We start from the raw sequence: 21162 nt of genomic DNA, 5'->3' as shown, positions 1-21162 counted from the left end.
ATGGATATTATCCGATCTTGGATAAACCAACCTGATCAAGGAATCATGCTCAATATTGGTTCATGCTTCTTGTGTTATAATTGGAAAATTCGAAGTAACAAAGTTTTCAACAACATTCAGCCGTCTGTACAACTTTGTGTTCATAAATCTCTACAAGATTTTAAGAATTTTGATCTGCACCACGCTCTTAACTATTACTCTTCAGTACACATTCAACATCAAATAAAAATTCAATGGAAGCCTCCACCTACTCATCACATAAAGATAAATGTGGATGCAGCATATTCAGATGGCAAAGGTGCAGCAGCAGCAGTGGCAACAGATTCGTCTGGCAGGCACCTTGGGAGTGCAGATTTCTGCTTCGACTCTTTCTCTTCTATGGTTGTAGAGGCAAAAGCTTACGATCTAGGATCTCAACTGGCGAGGAGAATTCAAGGCTCTAGAATAATAATTGAAGGGGATGCAGAAGACATTTCTAAAGCTATTACAGGGAATAAGAATGATATTCCATGGAGTATACGTTCCACTATTCTCTCTATTCAAGATCGTGTTAAGGATTTCAGCGAAATTATGTTTACAGCTGTTCCTAGAGACGCAAACTCAATTGCTCATGACTTAGTTCAATTTGCATTTTCTAATTTTTAAAACAGATGGTGGTCGCATGACGATCCACCCTATTGTATTATGCAACGTCTAAATTTCTTTGAGGATTAATACAAGTTAATATGTGTTTCCTTCAAAAAAAAAAATGGATTAAATTGATCCGCCTTCCCTCCACCACACGATTTGATAAGGCTTTCTAAAATCTGATGGACCACAAAATAGCAATCAATGGCTAGATTTTATTGGTCCATAATTGATCCTTCATATCCATGGACTGGTTTATCAACATACACGTCGTACCTAACTGGTTTCTTGTTATTTAGAATTTCGATACTATGTTCGATGAGAACTTGCTTGCGATCCACGTCCTTCTTTTTTAGTCAATCGACAAGCACATGTATAACTTCAGTTAGTGCTCTTGCCATTGGCATAGAACACTTGGACAATATTTTGTGAACCAAGGGCTTCATTTTCTTCATCTAGTGATTTGGTTTAAGTTCTTTTTCCAATTTACCATCACCAGCGTCAGCAGCTAAAAGTCGTTCAAGAACAGAGAAGCTGCAGCTGAACTTAATCCTCTTATCCCAAGAGGAACATTTCGTTGACGAATGCTGATCTTTATTTCATATAATCGTATATCAATACTAACCAATCCCCGGATTCAATCTTTTTTGGGTTTTTTGTAATTCACGCGAGATAGGAAATAAGCGTTGCTGTCTAGTGCAAAGAGTGCCGAACCTTCACACCAAACCATTTCTATTGAACTTGCCTAGAGGAGACGAGATGACGCTGATTGTGGAGGAGGTAATATATGTGAAAGACATGTGACTTCCATTCTAGACTTTAATTTGAAACTCTTGGTAATCCTATCATCCGAACACATTGTTCGTTTGTACATTTATCATGGATTCTTCTATGGTGTTTTCAAGTTTTGGGTCTTATTCTTTGTCAACTGGTTGTCTTTTCCAACTACATCGTAGGTACCTACAAGCGAAAATACAAACAAAGACGATTAAAGTTCCCATAATCCTGTTCACAAAGTTTGTTCTCCAACCAAAAACACGACTTTCTGCACAACAAACTTAGGCTCGATAGATCTCGGAGTTTCAAGTCCTCGAGAATCTGAAAATGTTCTGTTAGGTAGGCCTCAGTCAGTAATTCAGAAAATGCATGAAACACTTATTCATATTAACCTGAAATATAACAAGGTATACTTATCTTTACGTAAAATGCTATGTAAATATTGTGTTCACTGCACCCCTGAAGCCATATTTTCGTTGAATGGTTGGTTTTAAAAACACTATGTTCAAACGTAAACTAAAACATAGTGGTTTTTGAAATGAATTACCCAATTCAGGGGTGTACGAATCTAGATTCCGATTTATGGCTTCCTTCCATGGTATTACTATCGGTAAGCTGATCTAACTTCTCTTTTAATTCCTCGGCCTTATTATCATAAGCAATGGGGTGTGGTTTCTTTGTTTTCTTGTATTCCCCTATAAAGTAAGAAACGAAACCCCACAAACATAATGCAAGTGACATTCCTTTTTGACCAGTAAATTTTTCGTGGAAGGCAATTGTTGCAGCAACTTGACTGAATGGGAGTAAACATGTAGTGAAAATTCCAGCGAAAAGAGATGATGTGCAGTAGATGATTCCCATAAACCCTATGGTGAATAATTGATAAACAATTGCAGTTGCAACTATTAGGAAATAATATTTCGTTTCGCCTAACCCAAAATTTCTTCCTTCTCTTGGAATAACCTGCAATAACAAGAAAACAAAATTTGAAAAAATATCCATTTTGGGGAATTGATTATAGCTTCCTGGAGGCCAAAGAGCTAGAAAAAAATAACATTCCTACCAATATGCAAAGGCTTCTCTTAAGTATGATTAACAAAAAATTAGGGTTTATTTTGATTTTGTGTAAAAAGGAGATTTAAGTTCAATTGTTAGTAGAAAATTAGAACATGTTTGGTTTTTCATTTTAAATAAAGGTTAATAAATGTGTGGACTATATTTATTATAAGCATATCCAAAAACAAATGTCTCGAGATTAGGTGAGTTTGAGTAGCTGTTATTATGAGTATGACTTCCCCATGGATCATATATACTGTTTTATTGAACCCACTATTGACAGGTATGAGTATGATTTCCCTAGCTATCTCCTGAAGAAAAGGGACAATATTTTCAATTATTTAGCACATGGAGACATAAATTCAAAAAGAGTGATGGCAGCCTCTTAGCCCTGTCAGTACTGCGAGACCAAATAATTTTCCCGTCCCAATAGCCCAAAACACTCGACTAGATCTAGCTACTCTTGCCGGTTCGGCCAACTGAATCAGCGAGTTTATAAACAACAAGAAATGGGTTTATAAACAACAAATGAGCACTCTCTAGTATATGATGCAATTAATCGGTTGTTAATGGTTAATGTTTATCATCTACGTTAAAAAAAACTCTGATTTCCTCAAACGACACAAATTAAAAAGAGACTACTTAAACCAAATTAGCAAACAAAGAGAGAGGTACCTTGAAATCGTTATTGATGGCCATCCCAATCATGCAAACAAGAGTAGAAAATAAGCTCAAAACAAACTGAAACTGCATCACAACAGAATATGTGATGGGTTTACTACTTTTCCCATAAGCAAGCTCAATCAAAGGCATGCAAAGCCCTGCTAAAGCAGCACCGGCAAGAGTTAAAAAGAATCCAAGGTAATATTGTTGCTGAGTAGTACCAGGAGATTTGTCACTACTGGTATTCAATGCCAAAACAACAGCTCCAAGAGTCATTAGAACTACTGAATTGAATGAATAAAAAGTGAATTTCTGTCTCACAATTATGAAAGCAAATACTGCCGTAAAAGCAAGCTGAGTAGAAAACAATAGTGATGAAGTTGAGACAGGAAGATAAAAGAGACCAGCTGAGTACATATAGTTATCCAATCCTAGCACAACTCCCATGGTTGCACTATATATGAACAATTTTGGTTCCATCATGAAAACCCATGAGGAATCATACGATGGTCCATTTACTTTCTTTATGTAGATATAAGAAAGTGGAGCTACTAACACCGGAAACCCAGCGGTTTGTAACATACTGGAAAGCCATTTACGGCCTCCGCCGTGAGTGTAGTATAGTCTCTGTAACAGGGGTCCTCCTAGGTAACCAAAAGCAGAAAAGAAACAGAATACTATGAGGAGTTTCCATTTTATTACTCTGTTTTGAGTAATGGGGTTGGCTGTACTTTGAAGATCATCTTCATGATTATTTGGTACTATTAGGTTGCTTTGATGATTACCTCCATGGTTATAATTTGTTGCTGCTCCCTCGTTAGTGGAGACTGCTTCTATATCCATGGAATGGAAGAAGATATTCTCTCTTTGATATGCGTGGATGTACTTCTGGTTCTGTTCTCTTATAAGTCTGTGATTTATTGTGTGTATGTATATATATATATTATCCCATGCCAATACATGCAGCAAGAGTAGGGCTATATATGAAAAGTAACTTCCACGTGAAAGACGTCTTTGTAGTTTATTAATCAAGCCGTAGATCAGTGTACTCAATACATTATGTCGTGCATGTTGTTTGGTTAAGCTTCAAAGCCCTTTTTTATTGCTTGATTGCATCTTTCGTCGAGATGTTGGTTGAATTTTTGGCTCAGCTCTTGAACATGAGTAGGCCTATGTAAAACTTTCCACTTGAACGACGTCTTTGTAGTTTATTAATCAGAAAATGGGCTATATAGCCAAAAGGAAACATTTTCTGGGCCATATGGACAGGTAGGAATTAGGCCTGGGTCAAATGACCAGAAGAATCTTTTAATGTGGAGAGACCTTACTACCCTTTTGTAAACGTTCGTCCAACACGTTCTCCTTCTCTTCATCAAAACCATCACACTCTTTAATAAAAACCAGAACAACCAACTCTCATCTTCATCTTCTCAAAAAACTCTGTGAGTTTCCAAACACAAAAATCTGTGAGTTTTCAAACCACCGACGTTCATCTTCATCGTCACCAGAAAATACCAAATCGATTTCCTCCACCGTCTACTAACAAATCATCACTAACAGAAATCAGTTTCATCAACCGGTTCAGCACCATCAACTCTACCAGAAATTGGTTTCATCCACCGTCTGTTAAACACCATCAACACTACAAGAGGGGTTTCTGAGAATTAAGGTTTCAAGCATTTCAGTGTATTGGAAGAGTTAGGGTTTCAATCGATCCACAGAATGTCTCCTAGAACTCGTAAGTTTTCAAACCCTAACTCTGTTTTGTTCTTAATTTCAGAATTGCATGATTAAATTGTTGAATTGGTTGTTATTATTTTCATTTCAGTAGATTAATGTGTTGAATTGCTTGTTTTATTTTCATTTCAATTAGTATCTTTTGGCTATGAAACTGGTTTGCATCTGGTTATTTAAGTATTTCCACTGTGAAATTGGTTGAAGTGAAATTGGGTCATCTGGTTATCCAAATTGTTTCAGCAGGTTTAACCAGGATGGAACTGGTTTCATCCAGTGTTAATCTGCAGTGTATATTTTTTCAGCAGATTAAAACTGGATGAAACCAGTTTAGTTCAGGTTTGAAGATACATCCTATATTGAATATAAGACTATTAACATGATAGTATTGTATGTTGTGAATTTTGGTAATAAATTATATCATGATTTAATTTGGTTGTTGTATGAAAATCTATGTTATGGATTGAATCTGGTTATGTTTTGGATGGATTGCATGAAATTGGGTTTGCATTTGGTTACGAAGTGATGCTCAGCAGGTGTTTGAAACTGGTTTTCATTAAACTTTAAGTTAGGATGTAACTGATCTGTTGGTGGTATTAAATTTAATGATTATGGTAACATCATACTGTAATGGTGTATTTAGGATGTAGACTAATTCCAGATGATGGATTAAATCTGTATAGTTAGGATGTAGACAATATAAGTTGATTCATTTTGGAAAAACTAAACTAAACATCTCAGTTTAAGTTAGGATGTAACTGGGGTAAACACGATGAAACTGAACTAATCATTGGTCTTAATTTGGTGTTAGGAAGTGTTTGATGGTTTGCATATTTTGGTGGTCTTAATTTGGTGTGATTATGGGACTAATAACAGCGTAAACTCCTTTTCTTTGCCTTCTTCAGACCATGTTAACATGTATAATATATAGGATGTAAGTGGGTTTCATCTGATACCTGCAGAAACTTGGTTTCATCTAACTATTATATATAGGATGTAACTGGGTTTCATCTGATACCTGCAGAAAATGATTTTCATCTAGCATTAAAGATGGGATGTAATTCAGTTTCATCCACAGATTTAAAATATGACTTAACTGGTTTCATCCAAATTGCTGCAGGAAGCAGTAGCAAGGAGAGTAAGAAGAGTGTCGGTGCTGAAAGAAAATCCAAGAAAAAGCATGATGTGAGCGTGAGTGGTGAGTCTAGCACAGGGAATGTGGATGATGTGGGTGCCGAAATGGATGAAGACAATCCAGAGAAAAAGGAAGGAAAGAAGACGTTCCGATCAAACATGAAACTGACAGTTGAAGTGCTGGAATCACTGGTATTTACTAAAAGACAAGAGGTTGTGTTAAGGAAGACTAAATTTTGGAACTTTATTGAGGCGATCAAACAAGGATAAGTGGGCAAGGCCGAATGTAGCAACAATGCGGATAACGTTGACGTCGTCGTGAAATCAGATTGTCCACAACAGTGCGAAAATAGGTCGTTAACTCTTTGAACTGAAATTATAACATACAAACTGAAATGAAATTTGAACCGACATTACATTTTTTTTCTAGATCTGTAAACTGACATTACATATTCATTTGTCTTGCAGTCCTGATTCGTTGATGTATGTTATTTACTTCATTGAATGGGCAATGACAAACGGTTACTCCTTTGAAGGCAAAGATACTCTTGGAGAGGAGATGGGCACAAGACGAATAAATCTCGCATATGAAATCCTAACTGATGAGAACAGCTGCTGGAAAGTTTGATGTGTTTAGGTTGTTTAGAAAAAATTTATTAATGTAGTTCATACGGAAGTACTTTTTTTTTGTTGGACTATGTCTTCGCATAAATTTGTGATCCGTGGATTCGTCTTAATTAAATATGAACTTTTTTACTGAAAAATGCCTATACTTAAATTTCATGATAGTTGTGTTTGAATATGTTAGCCATAAATGATTAAATTTGCAGGTTGAAAAAATATTTTTTTGTCATAATGTAACCAGGCTTGGATGAAACTGGTTACATCCTAGCCTGTATAAAACTGCAATTTTTTGTCAGAATGTAACCAGGCTTGGATGAAACTGGTTACATCCAAGCCTGTATAAAAACTGTTTTCAGAGTGTGCAGGTTAGAAAAAATAGTATTTCTGTTAGAATGTGAAGGATGAAACCAGTTACATCCTGGCCAAAAATCTCATTCCAGAATAGGCAGGATGAAACTGGTTACATCCTGTACATTTAAATTTGAATCTTCGCAAACATTCATAATTTACAGTGAAAACTGAAGGAAATGTACAATTAAACTAAATCAATATAAGACTATAATATATATACTATAAAACTGAAGAGAAATACTTGAAAAAATAATACCATAAGATATATTTTTATGAACAAAAGAAACAATCCAAGGTAAATACTAGTTGCGAAAATATAGTTCCAGGTAAATGAATCTTAAATGTGCAACAAGAGGCTACAGAAAAGAATAAACTAATAAAGATATCATGGTAAAAAGATGCATATAATGAAGGCTGGAGATGTTCTTAAGCAGGTACTGCTGATCGGAATATGAACCAACTGATCTCTGCTAGGGTCTGGTGCTAAACGAAACTCGCTCATTGTACTGCTGCTCGGAAGATGAACCAACTGATCTCTGCTAGGGTCTGGTGCTAAACAAAACACGCTCATAGTAGGTTCACGAACAAAATCAGGAGCACGAAGAGGAACACATTCAAATAAACGAATCTCCAAGAAAGACAACTCCTTACCAATACACAATGCAAAGAAAGACCTGAGCTTCACATCACTGTCAACAACATTGCTTCTTCCCTCATAGTCAAATACAAACTGAATTGAGTCTCGGTGAAATGTTATTCCAATAAGAAAAAACATGCGACTTCAACTCATCAACTGTTGACTTCACATTAACATGGTATGGACATGCATCCGTCCCCCGGATAACCACACAAAGAAAATGATGATGCATCTACAATAAATATATAAAACAAATCTTATGAATCTGAATGTATAACTGAAGCTCCTCTAAATGGAAGACAGACTACCTTATCACCATGTTCTGCAACAACTCTATAACTGAAGTGTAGGATGAATCCATACAATGTAAGGCCTAGCTTTCACTTTGACATACTACTATTTACCATTTTTTTTTTTTGTATATACCACTATGTATTTAAATGTATACGCATATCTTTTTCAGTAACCACATCTGAATGACTAGTTGAAAAAGACACTAAAAGTAAAAAAGCATCTCTAAAAGTCCAGTTTTAGATGAAACCAGATGATGGATGAAATTGAGTTCCAAATAGATTAATATTTTAGAAAACAAATTGCAGACCTAAGTTCATCCATCATCTTGTTTCATCTCTCAGTTCACATCAAAAAAATGAAATTTGGTTATCAATCAGTTCATCCATGATATAGCAATCTCTCAGTTCATATCAAAACAATGAAATTTGGTTATCACTCAGTTCATCCATCATATAGCCATCTCTCAGTTCACATCAAAACACCGAAATTTGGTTATCTCTCAGTTCATCTATCATTTAGTTTCATATCTCAGTTAACATCTAGTTTCATCCATCATCTAGCCCATTTTCTGTTATCACTTTAATCAATTTGGTTTGAATCTGTGTATATTGTTTCAGCAGGTTTAAACAATCAATCGATTGGAAATAAATAATCACGTTTACATGCACCAACTAAAACCAAAAGATAATTGGTTATTAGTAGAACCCTAGATAATCAAAATCAACAACTAAAACCAAAAGATAGTCAAAAATCCCATAATAATTGATAAAGAAACTTCAAAATCGACATATCCAGATATGCATTACAAAGAATTAGACAAAAACGAAATCAAAATTGGATTAATTGAAACTTGAAACTTACTGATTTGTGTTACTGGTTGTTGATGATATTAGATGACTTGAAAGTGGAGTAATCTAATCTTCGATTCAAGAATCGTTAATCACCATGATTGATCAACCAGATATGAAAAAAAGAATACACGAGCTCTGAATTTTCGATCGAATTCTGTAGGTGAGGAATTCTCAGGAGCTCAGGGACGAGGAGTTATGAAAAGAGAAAGAAATTCTCTTTGAAAAGAAGAGTTTAAAAAGTTCGGGGGTATTTTAGGTAACACATATTTTTTTGTTTTAATTTTCCTGGGTGAAATATCCAAATTGGCTATATAAACAGTATATTTCTGACTTTTGACTATATGAACAATATCAAAAGCTAAGAATCTATTTCACCCAGAATTTTTCATTTTTGATCTTTTTGACCAATTTTGTGTTTATTAATCAAGCTGTGTCGGGGTTTTTATAGTGTTATGTGTCTCGTGCTAATCCTTATTACATGTTGTGTTGTGATAGTGTGCCCGCCGATTAGTTGGCCATAACACAAAATACGATACTAGTATATACGCCGTATGTAGTTCAATAATGCTGTTCTCAGATTGTACCTGCGCCCTTTTAACCCTTTTGGTAATGTCCACATACTTAAAAAAAAGTTCTTATCGTGACAACATTACCTTTTGAGTGACATTGTACCGCTTATATTTAACCACGTGAACAACATCATTGAAGGACATGCAGTGGGTGCAGAAAAGCTGAAAATGAATGTCCACCTTAAGAATCTTACAAGCATTATTGATTCTTCAAATATATATGACATGACATCAAGGATACGTGATCAGTTCTTGCTTTAGACTTCTTCGCCCAAATGATATCTTCATGATTTATAAAGAGGCTCATTTATAAAGGGATACCAGTGTTGGCGAGGCTGGTACCATTTGAATCATTCAACGGTCACAATCTGTTAGGTTTCCTTTGTTCTATATAAAGTGATATCAGCCCTGTCGAAATTGGTATTTCCTTGGTGTTGCAATAAGAGAATGACTGTATATGGAGTGGTAAAAATACCTAAATTAGTAGAGGAAAGATGCACCAAGAAAATGCATCTCCAAGGGACAAAAATGTGTCAAATTGAGGAAAGACATACCACAAGGGCAAACTGAAATGTACAAGTATCTCCATGCATGGGTCAGTGCGTATGTATGGTTCACCATTGTTTGAAGTTGTTCGTATATTTTTTTTTTGATCGGCAAAGATAATAAATTAACAGAAAATGGGTCATTTGTCCAAATATTTTTAAAACATGGTTCAAATGGACGAGTAAAAATTAGTATGGGTGAAATGGACACCAAAAAATAGCAAGGATGAAACTCGATTCATCCTGACTTAAACTTAAAAAATAACAAGGATGAAACTAGATGCATCCTAATGTAAATTAAAAATTAAAAAATATTTGAAAATGAGTAGGATGAAAATGTTTACATCCTGACTATTTTTACATTTTTGTCCATTTAAACAGTATCAAAATCTAAATATCTTTTTCACCCAGAAATTTTTGATTTTGGTCTTTTTTAACCAGTTTTGTGATAAATTAACAAAAACATATGCTACGAAGCATAGCCCCAAAGGGGAACAAGGTTATATACAAAGGATGTCACAAGGACCCAAAAAGCAGCAAAACGAAGAAAAAAATTATGGAGGATCGAAGAATTTCGAAACCCGATTCACAATGATATCGTCGATTACGACATTAGAGAAAGAAGGTGGGTTACTAGCCCAAGAGAAGGTCTTCAGTTTAACTTCCAAAATAATGGCTTCATTTTTCCCTTGTGGATGCACACACCAAAAACGATGAGAAGACTGAAGAGGATGGACACACCAAAAACAAAAAATATGTACTAGCAGAAAAACATAAAATCAAAAGTATACTAGTTGTCGCCGGAGACTGTAAGAATGGTGAAATGAAAAAAAAGGACAAACAAATATTCGAGAAACCAATTTATAAAATTAGCAATATGTCCGGAGAAAACCCAAGTTGTGTTCTCGTGGTTGTTAACATCCTGTTTAAAAATAAGTAATTCTTTTAAGAGATTTGATTTTACCAACAAAATTTTTTTGAATAAATATTACTCCCTCCTGTCTATTATTTTGAAACAGTGGTAGTATCAAATTTTTAAACTAAAGATCGAGTTTCATCATTCATGTGTAACGGGACACAAGAAACGCAAGAATATTGAGATTTTGAAACTCCCTCCTTACGCATCATTCACGTGTAGTGCATGCGGTCCTGTGCGAACTCGAGAATTTCGGAACACAAGAAACGCAAGAATATTGAGATTTTTCGTAAAAAGGTTGAAAGATCGAGCTTTCACATTGGAATAACCTTTTCTTTTTTTTTTTCTCGTTCTGTTTTTGTTGTTGACAAGCTGCCAACGACTACGAAATAAGCAAAGACTAACAACTCTAGAGTAGGTTGAAGGTTCTACCACAAACATCAGCATCAAGCAGCTCAATCTTCTCTCCAAAGGGAAAAGAAAGCTCAATCAACTTGAACGGTGGATTTGGAAAATTCCGTTCAACTCATTAGGAGCGGGCCAGCCGCTGCTTTAGCTAGGTAGTCAGTCTGCAGCAAAGTTCCCCACTCTATAATGATAACTATCACTCTTCAATCTGACGACAAGGCTGTAAATATCAGTAACGGGACACATTAAGCACCATGACGGGAGATTGAAAACATCGGAGTCACTCAATTTTCCTCCTCCAATGTCTGAAGTCTGAACTCAAATCTATTTAGACTTTAGCCACTCTCTTTCGTTCCCTAACTATCCCAGCTTCAGCCATATTATTGTCGGTATGTAATATATGCTAAGCAAAGCCAATGCAGGTATCTCCATGATGGAATGACAACACCAGTATCTGTAAATTAAATGGTTGTCATTTGAAGGGTGTACAGATGTTTTAGATTGATCAGAAAAGTAGATGACTTTCTCATCTAAGAATATGAGAGCAATGACTTCTCAACTACGTTATTTTGCATTGCTACTAAAGAGTGTCAGTTTCCTAGCGAGATACCAAAAATTTATATATATAAAACAAAATATTTTGGTACCGATAAATTTTTGATTTGGAGCATTCTTGGATATGGGCATGTGGAACAAATAAGATAGTGCCACTTGTCATTTATTTTTACTGTTTTTAACAGCCTAACCTTTTTCTTTTGTACGCCAAACATACCCTCCCCTAATTTTCCTTGTTATGTTCAGAAGGTAACTCATGAGAATTATTCAAACACTTATCCAAAATGAAGAAAGGATTTGATGAAGTTACACTTACACTACAGTCTTCCCTTGAAACAACTTCCTGTAAGACAGTTTTGACACCTTGTTCAGGAACCAAAGGTTCGTTATCAATTCCAATGGGTGAAGATGCGTTGTTTATAACTTCAGGAACCACTGCAGAAGTCTTTACCCCATTTCTTGATTTACAAATCCATTCATCCTCATCCCTGTTTGTAGTAATCTTTTTCTTGACCCATTTTTGCACCACTTTTTGAATTGATTTAACTTGCTTAGGACAGAGAGCAAGAAAAAAGACTATATGGACATAGATTTCGCACTTAGCAATACTATCTTTCCTTTTGACTTGTTCGGATGATTAACATTGATCAGAAAATGCAATGGATGATTTCACATCTTTGAAAATATATGACCGTCCTACTTGGTTTTGTTCTTATGTTGGGACCTCTTGCAAATGGGAATTGGGTAGAAATTTCATGTCTAACAAGCAATTGGGAATAGATTGGGGCTGTATACTTTTAACTTGTTGGGCTCTAAGAGCCTCTCCAATGGAATGTGAAGAAAAAAGTCTTAATCCACATCGGCTCCACAAACATATTTATAAAAAATCATCTCCAACCGATTGACGTGAAAATGATGTAACAAAAAAAAAAGTTAGACATCCTCTAGTTGAACTTCTAACTTCCCATCCTAGTCACACTTTTATTAATATAAATCATTGAAAAATAAAAATTGAAAGAATTTTAACCAATTGTATGCTTACAAATAAATAAAAAAAATAATAGAAAACTTTATGAACTGGAGATAAAACTTTATTTTTTCCTAATATTTATGATTTCATATTCAAAGGATGTCTTAAAAATGATGCCACATATGAAATATCCACATTCACCATTGGAGAAGCTCTAAGTTTTTAACGTGTTCGTGTGGCTTGCTATTTAATTACAACGGTTCATTTATGGATGGGTAGTACGTATTTTAAAGATTTTCGTTTCCTTTTGGAAATGTCAAGATTGAGTCGGTTCTTTTGAAATACCTTCTAAAAGCAAGAGTATCATTACGTTTTATGATTTAACCAAGTAAAAATTATAAAACCATAAAAATTATGAGTGGTTCTGGACAGACCTTCCGATTGAACCACTCAAAAACTGCATAAATACAGAGAAAGGTGGGTTTCGCCCCTGTAGGAAACCAAGGGGATCCTCTTCTAATGATTTGTGTCTATACGGTTTTTAGTAACACTCAGGGAATTTTTTTTTTGATCGGTAAAAAATTTGATGTTAGCGAATTTAGAACTCAGGTCACTGTTATCATAACCCAGTGACTTTACCACTGTATTACAGTGGCACCGGTTACACTCAGAGAGATTGAAACAGAATTCTTCATTTAAAAAAATGAGATGTCCGTACATGACATTAAATACAGAAAAAAAATTGCAGGAAAGAAAGACAGCCACACACATGTAGTATTCATACACAGACTGTTACAAAGAACAGTTATGACAGCTCATGAAAAACTGCAATAGACAGACACAGTTTTATTATTGTTACTATCCTCCTGCAAAATGAAGGGATATTAAAGCCTTAGGTTTGGACTTAAGAAATTCAAACCTAGGTGCAGCTGAACCCTTTCATAAAGATATCAACGGATTATTGCATAGTAGAAAGATAGATGACCCGCATTGTCTTTGACTGAACTAACTCTCGTATAAAGTGAAAATTCAGGGTCATATGCTTTATTCTGCTATTGAAAATTGGATTTGAAGCCAAAGCTATTGAGCTTTTGTTGTCACAGGCAATTGTTGGTGAAGTATCACTACAAGAAAATTCGTTTTTAGTGGCAATACATTGTGTCACGAAAACCAATTTCTTCGTTACAAAAAGAATTCAGCGTCACAAAAACTTTCGTCACCTATAGCGAGTCGTTGAAAGTGTTCTGTGACTTCCTTAAGAAATTGTCACCGAATTTTTTGACTAGTGACATAAGTTTTTTTGCCATCAAAATTATCTTTTCGTGAGCAAATAAAATTGACACTGTTCACTAATTTTGTGACGAACACTAGTGGAAAATAGGCTATCTGAGACATAATATAACGACACAGACGGGGGTAACGCAAAATTTGGACAACTCGAAAGTTCCCCTGACTTAAGTCAAACCGTCGTTGTATAAGGACTTCTGTTGACTTATACAGCGACACCCGAGTCTGTATTGTTTCTATGGTAGATTTTTTTTTTACTATCGACCTTATTTATTCTCTCTTTCATTTCTCTATTTTTTTCCTTCTCTCCTCCTCTCTCTCTTTTTCTCCCACAGAGACCCAAGATCCCCTTTTCTTCAGCAGATACAGATCGAAACCCTAACTTCGATTTTTAGAATCTCTTCTCCTCATTCTTTGTTGAACCCTAATGATGTTGTTTGTTTTGTAACATTGAGGGCCAGTAAAACCCCAACGATACTGTATTTGTATGTTGATTCTACTTTTTAATTTCAGATTTCTTAGTATTCCCAGAGATCAAAACCCAAGAAGTAAGTTTTGTTTTCCTCGTTAGTTTTATTGTGACAACCCTCATATCTGTGTTAAAATCTTGTTATAAATTGTAACTGAAGTTTTACTTTTGTAGGTGGTGGTGCTTATGTTGGTCCTGGAGGTGGTAGTGCAAAGGGATGCTATAGAGAATTGAAGGGTTTGTAATCATTTTTCTCAGTGTTTTCTTTAATATTTGAGGAAGAGCTTGTTAATAGATTTTGATTCAGCGATTGGTTGGGTTTCTTTTTTTTTTGCCATCCGAAAGCAAACCTTAAACTTTGGATCGTTCAAGTTGCATTTGCAGCATAATTTTGGGCTTAATTGAATAATCAACTGATTTTGTTCCTTCATAGAATCAATGTTTTGGATTTTCATTAGAATGAATTCCTAGATTTTTATAATTGCGGGTTTTTATGGATGTTTAAACCCTTTTTTCCACTTTTTCCTACAGATCTGATGTTTGTTTGGGTTTCATGATGCTTTGTTATTTTGGGTTTTTCATGTTGTAATATGCGGTTAGTTTTGCTGTTGTCCCTGACCTCAGTCATATCCTTAACTTATCATCTTTGTCGGTGCATGTTCAGGTTGAGGATCACCAATTTATAAAGTTGATAGAAAGCTATGTAAAGTTGGCTTTCGGCAAGTTTTTGTTGGTGGTCGTGTGTCAGGAGGTAGTGAAAGAGCAAAGGTTTGGGGCCGTAGAGGTAATTTTCCTTAATTTGTCATGGAATACCATTCAGATAGGTGATTGGTTTAATGATGATGTTGTTTCTGGCATGTATGAGTTGTTTTATGTTTAATTTTGAGATTGTTTTTGTTTATGTTAATTTCCTGATTTGAGATAGTTTGTTAAGATGAGGGTTTATTGTTGATCTTTTAGATCATAGTTTGTGTATTGGCATACTGCCTGTTGAGTGTTTGAGCTGATGTAGTGGTAAACTGGCTTTTTTAACCATCACTCAGATTTTTGCTTGCTCGGTTGTTTGTTTGCTGAGATATATGGCTACTTATTGTCATTTTTGAACTGCTGCTATCCATATTAGCTATTATCTATTGCTTTGTTTTGTTTTATGGATTTAATAAGACATTTTGTTTGTTCTATCATCAGAAGGTGGCTTTAAAATTTGTTCATAGAAGCAGTAAAGGTTGCGATTATGGTCCTCCATATGAGTGGCAAGTTTATATGTATGGATGGAAATTTTTTGTATACAGATCATAATGTTCATGTTTTTATGATTTTTTTCTTCATAATCTTCATTTGTTAAGTATATGATTTTTGTTTTCCTAGCACTCTTGGTGGCAGTCATGGAGTTTCGAGAGTACACTATAAAGCAGTTCAATCTTCCTGTCACCAGGGGATTATGTATACAGGTACTTGCTAATGCACAATCTAAAGTGAAGGATAACAATAAGGTAATAATAATCAACCACATATGGAGCAATCTTTCCCTTCCCAATATTTCTTTAATGAAATTACAAGTTGTGTAATGTCTCACAGATGTCTTATGGTTATTACTGTATCACAAAAACAAGTTGTTGTAATTGATGATGGAGCTGCTAAAAGAAGTGTATCAAAGCCTGTTCAGAAGAAGGAAGTTGTGAAACCCAAGCAAGAGGAATTAATTGAAATTAGTCCAGATACAAAAGAAGGTTAAGAAGGAAAATCCCCAGAAAGCACCAAGGAAGAAAGTTCAAACCTTAATGCAGTTTTATCTGCTCATAACAAGGTAGATATCTTAGAACCTCATTGTCATGTTTCACCGTCCTACTAATTTATATCATATTATTTAACTAATGCTGCTTTATTTATCTAACTCAGTTTGTGGACATTGATGGAGGAGATGATGATAATCAGTTGGAAGTTGTGGAGTATGTCGTGGATTTGTACGACTGTTACAAGCTCGCAGAGGTAGCTCTCTGTAACTTTTAGTCTCCTTTCTTCATTTTTAATCCTGGGACTTCATTTTTAATCCCCCAATTAATCCCAGGAAGGCAGCACACAATCTTTCATCTTCATTGATCCTATCCATGGACCTGTTACCCCTCTCTCTTTTCCAACCAAACCAGTTTCTTTTTTTTTTTAATTTAGATTCATCAAAATTTCTCATAATTTTGGTATTTTCCATTTCGTTGATTTTAGGTTTTGTAGGTGTAAAAGGAATTGAGATATCCGTGTTTCATAGGTTTTTATCTGATCTTGACATGTCTGTGCTTCATATTTGAGGTCTAGATATGTGGAGAATTAAAATTTTATTCTGAAGATTATGTGGAGAATCTGAATTTTACATATTTTTTTAACTAAATAATCTAATATATTTTACATTTTTTTAAACTAAATAATCTAAAATTTTACATTGTTTGGCTAATTATTGTTGTTAATCCATGTAGTGACAGAATGGCTTAAAATAGATTTGCCAATGCCCTAATATGATCTTTCCTTTTTGTAACTAGATTGTTAATTTTATTTCACCAATTCTTCTACAGGTGGAAAGTGCCAGGAAAGCAGCAAAAGTAGCTGCGATAGGAACTGCTATTGGAGCACTTCACTTGGGTGAAACTTCCTGGAGATATTTAAAGAGTCCTCATGGTACTCTCTTGTAGCTCTACTGTTTGAATACCCGAATATTGTATACTTATTGCTTATCATGTGTTATGACACTTAAGTCTCCTAGTAAATTTTGGAAAACCAAATCGAGTTATGAGAAAATGAACTACTGGAACCTTATTCTTTTGTTGTCATATTGTAGCGATTCTTTTCATTTTCGATTGACATTGGCTAATGATTACTAGTGGTATTCAAATCTTGTTGTCTCTCTCCATGCATTTGAATGAGTGATATCTAGCGTCCTTTCAACATATTTTGTGACCTCATGTGTTTATTCGAGAGAAATAGATGCCCAAGGTTTGGCCTGCTCGGCACTGCAGTCTCTTGTATAGATTTATCTGGCTGCATGGAAATGTCCTGCGTACTCCCTTTAGACTACGCAAAATATTGATTATTTTTAAGCAGTCAGTGGTGGTTAAGCAACTTCGTTAGTTTCCTTCTTCTACCTACAATGTTTGAAATTCCGATGTTGGGTTATGAGGATCCGGGATTAGGATTAACATTGTTAAAGACTAGCTGCACTAGTTTATTCAATTCAAAGGGTTGTTCTTGCTATCACTAGATTTTCTTTACCCCTTGGCTGGTGTAATTTTGGAATATGAGCGGCATAGTAAAAGTACAAGATGTTTTTGTTAAGTACCATGTTTACCATGGTCCTCCTGCAAACATTAATAAATCATACATTTCTTAATGTAATTTTTATCTAAATTTTGATCCCATCATGCAGAAGTCAAGCCTAATTCATGATTATATGGGTTCACATCAACCAACCAAGCCTAATTCATGCTCCTCATGTTCGTACAAACTATTAATTGCATGGATGTTAATTAGTTAAATGTTTGCCAATTAGAAATAAGTCTTCGGTGGCCTTGCATGCAATATTTTGTTTATAACATGAAGGTGCAGTAAATAAGTTGTAGATTATGTTTTCGCCTCAATTCAATCTAAGATTAATCTACTCTCGCCGGCTTCTTTTCTTCTGTTTTTTTGCGAACTTAATTATGCGAGAAATTCTGATTTTGTTAATCGAATTGAAAAAAGCATCCTAACTTCAACTCTGATGCTTGTATGTTAATCAAACTGAACAAAGCATTCTAACTTCACCTCTGATGCTTGTAGAAAAGATGATGAACTGTTAAGGATTATCCATGCCTTCAAAGAAGCAGAATCAAAGCATTCGTTTCATGAGAAGAGACTACCGGATATTGAAAACAAGGTCGATATCTTTTTTTCATTTTTTTTCTCATTCAGTGTAACAACTAATCTACAATCCTATACATCTACGAGTTTTTTGTGATAGTCATAGTTTTCCTACTTTTTGCGGTATTTAATTGTACTTCAGATTTTCTTTGCAGCTCAAGGCTAGAGTGAAGTATATGCAGATATGCAAAGGTTTGCAGGATTTCGGCTACGCCTACATTGGCGGAATTTATTCCTTTGTGAGAACTGGGACGTTGAAGTTGATTTCTTTTAGATGTTTGCAGGTACCACAAGTTTTCTTAAGAGTTTTTCTTTTAGATGTTTGCAGTAAAATTAGTATTCTAGGATCTATTTTGCTGATAATCAACTACTGTGGGACGCATAATTTCTCAAATTTTTTGATCATGCCATCATGGAATGTCGAGTCAATGTTGTCCATCTCTTTTATAGGCATTGGATGAAACTTCATATGTTGTTTGGATTTTTTTGATTGCACTCTAAGAGCATTTTGTTTTGCAGGTAGGTCTCATCTTGCGATGGAATTCGAGAATTGTACATGGATTTTACCTTGCTGCTGGTGAGCTTTTGGATGGGGACATATTTATAGTCATTTAGATTCAGTGTCTTAATTCAGACTTGATTATTTAGTTTCTTTTCGGATATTGAAACCAAGTGTAAACCGATTTCAGTTATGAGTTCTGCAACCAGTACAGTGATTTTTATTTAATAAGTTTTATTTTTGGGTAATTTGGGTTTAGTACAGTTTTATTTCATCCCAGTCAGAAACACTACAGGCTGCCAAATCTGATTTGGAATTCAGCTGAATCAGCTTTGGAATTCAGCTGAATTTCTTTTTCTTTTTATATTATGAAACTAAATCTACGACATTATCCAGCTTTCTTACCTAGCGACAATTAGAAAGCATCGTATTTTTGAGTCAAATGGAAAGTGTCGTTCCAGAAAAAGACACTGAATCTACAGAACTTTAAACAACACCTTCATAGTGACTATAACTGGCTAAAACGACACTTTTCGACTATCTTAAAACGGCTTTTTTCCACTAGTGGAAGAATTTTGTCACTCTAAGTATTTTTGGTGAGGAAACTTAAACTAGTTTTAGCGGCGGAATTTGTTTGTCCCAAAATATACTTATAGTGAAGAAACAAAATCGTCACATAAAATAATTTTAGCGGCGAAATTATTGTCTCTGAAAATTTTATAATTTAGCTGCGAAATAATTTTTGTGTCAGAATAAGAAATGAATGGCAAAAACAAGTTGTCTCTAAAAATAACGACCAATTAGAATTGTCTATGTATGGTGATTTCAATAACGAATATTATTGTCTCCAAAACAACTTTTCCAACCAATATCATTGTCATTTTACCGACAAAATTACCAGTCTCAAAAATTATTATAGGCTATCACCAAATTCTCTTTAGTGATAGCCTAGACTATCCCATCATTATCAAGAGATTTATTACACATTACTCAAATATAAATAAATAAACATTGTGAACAATACTAGTTAGCTTAAAATTTATTAAAACAATATCCAAACTAAAAACCATCTGATTATCACTTCCAATAAAAAAAATATGATGATATGAAAATTTTACTGTTGCTCTTGCATTAGGTTTTCTGTTGTTCTATCAGAGCTAATGTCGCTTGGACCACTTCTACGCATCAGATTTTGTTGTTCACGGATCATGCTTAGAGTGAATCTTTCATTTTCTTGTAATTTCTTGATCATCTCACTCTGTGCGCGTAGCTTGAATTCTGTCAGCATGTTTTATGTATCATACCATGAAGTGCTTCATCGTCAGAATCGGCAGTGAATATAGTACGTCAGCATCTTCGCTTTCTCTTCAAACTTCAGCACATATTTCTGCCTTAGTGGGTGGTGTAGCTCCCTTTGCAACAACTCATTGATTTTATCCTATAATTAATGTAAATAAAATTAGTACAAGAAAAGAGTGACACTAGTGATTGCATCTGTGCTAAAGAGACTAAATAAAACTTTTTCATGTATGGTAACCAAGAGTAAAACTAATGATGACCACAACATCACATGAAGGTGCAACACTAATGGTTGGTCTTTAAACAAGCGTGAGAGTTACTGGAACACAATCAGACGATCATCTTAGAATTCACGAGGGTGTGGTCATTAATGAAAATAACAATCAAATTCGTGTTTCAATTATATAATATAGAATATTGAGTTTGCACTTAATCGTGCCCATGACAACCAAAAGAAATAAAACATTAGTATTGTATACTCACCTATAAATTCCTCTAAGAACTTCTTTAACATTGGTAGAGTAGTGTCCAGATGAACTCCTTCTGAAAATGGAAGCCAAATCAATTTTCAACTTTAAGTTTTAATACACTAATCTACGGGGAAAAAACAGATAGTACAAATATGCATAACTTGACCCTGTTAATCAAGGAATATATATCGAGGACTTGTGTTTCACTCCAAGACTTGTACCTGAGTGCTTCTATAGGACAAACTATTACCACAAACTCGTTTGCGAGTTTGGGGCCATTCTCGCATAGCGGCTCTCCATTTAATTCTGAAAAGAAAACAACCAGCTTTCATTTGTTAGCATTCATCCGTATATCCAGTGCAAGCCCCGTGTCAATCCCAAGTTCTTTGGTGTGGATGTTGTATCTATAAAGACAAAGTGGATCATTTTTGTACGCAGGTGATGATTATCTTGTAAGTGTAAACCAAGTACAGTAGTAAAAGGCTAAAAGAACTTCACAAGCTACTGAGACGCAAACCATCCTGCAAAAATTATTATGAGTA

The 21162-nt window shown here is 34.9% G+C and overlaps 1 protein-coding gene and 2 long non-coding RNA genes across 12 annotated transcripts; 1 reads left to right on the top strand and 2 right to left on the bottom strand.

The window, feature by feature from the left end:
- Positions 1-1105: 1105 nt before the first annotated feature.
- On the bottom strand, positions 1106-4008 carry LOC113349289 (purine permease 3-like). 3 transcript variants are annotated; one of them, XM_026593234.1, is made up of 3 exons: positions 3136-4008; positions 1952-2367; positions 1106-1587 (listed from the first exon to the last, which is right to left on the bottom strand). In XM_026593234.1, exons 1-2 carry the CDS (start codon positions 3964-3966, stop codon positions 1957-1959), a joined length of 1242 nt encoding a protein of 413 aa, XP_026449019.1. In that variant the 5' UTR covers positions 3967-4008; the 3' UTR covers positions 1106-1587; positions 1952-1956. The 3 variants fall into 3 exon arrangements, with proteins under 3 accessions (XP_026449019.1, XP_026449020.1, XP_026449018.1); XM_026593235.1 differs by lacking the exon at positions 1106-1587 and having other exon boundaries at positions 1771-2367; positions 3136-3281; positions 3909-4008; XM_026593233.1 differs by lacking the exon at positions 1106-1587 and having other exon boundaries at positions 1771-2367.
- Positions 4009-14315: 10307 nt separating this feature from the next.
- Positions 14316-19099, top strand: LOC113349288. 8 transcript variants are annotated; one of them, XR_003360059.1, is made up of 11 exons: positions 14316-14546; positions 14642-14704; positions 15132-15251; positions 15659-15732; positions 15851-15960; positions 16046-16274; positions 16367-16456; positions 17032-17134; positions 18272-18368; positions 18508-18636; positions 18872-19099. It is a non-coding gene; the product is annotated as an uncharacterized LOC113349288 (long non-coding RNA). The 8 variants fall into 8 exon arrangements; XR_003360058.1 differs by having other exon boundaries at positions 15836-15960; positions 16081-16274; XR_003360056.1 differs by having other exon boundaries at positions 15836-15960; positions 18277-18368.
- Positions 19100-20239: 1140 nt separating this feature from the next.
- On the bottom strand, positions 20240-20691 carry LOC113354035. Its single transcript, XR_003361648.1, has 2 exons — positions 20634-20691; positions 20240-20289 (listed from the first exon to the last, which is right to left on the bottom strand). It is a non-coding gene; the product is annotated as an uncharacterized LOC113354035 (long non-coding RNA).
- Between the last annotated feature and the right edge of the window lie 471 nt (positions 20692-21162).

This window comes from Papaver somniferum, chromosome 2 (assembly GCF_003573695.1).
Source record: "Papaver somniferum cultivar HN1 chromosome 2, ASM357369v1, whole genome shotgun sequence".
Taxonomy (NCBI): Eukaryota; Viridiplantae; Streptophyta; class Magnoliopsida; order Ranunculales; family Papaveraceae; genus Papaver; species Papaver somniferum.
This window is presented reverse-complemented; position numbering and strand designations above follow the sequence as displayed.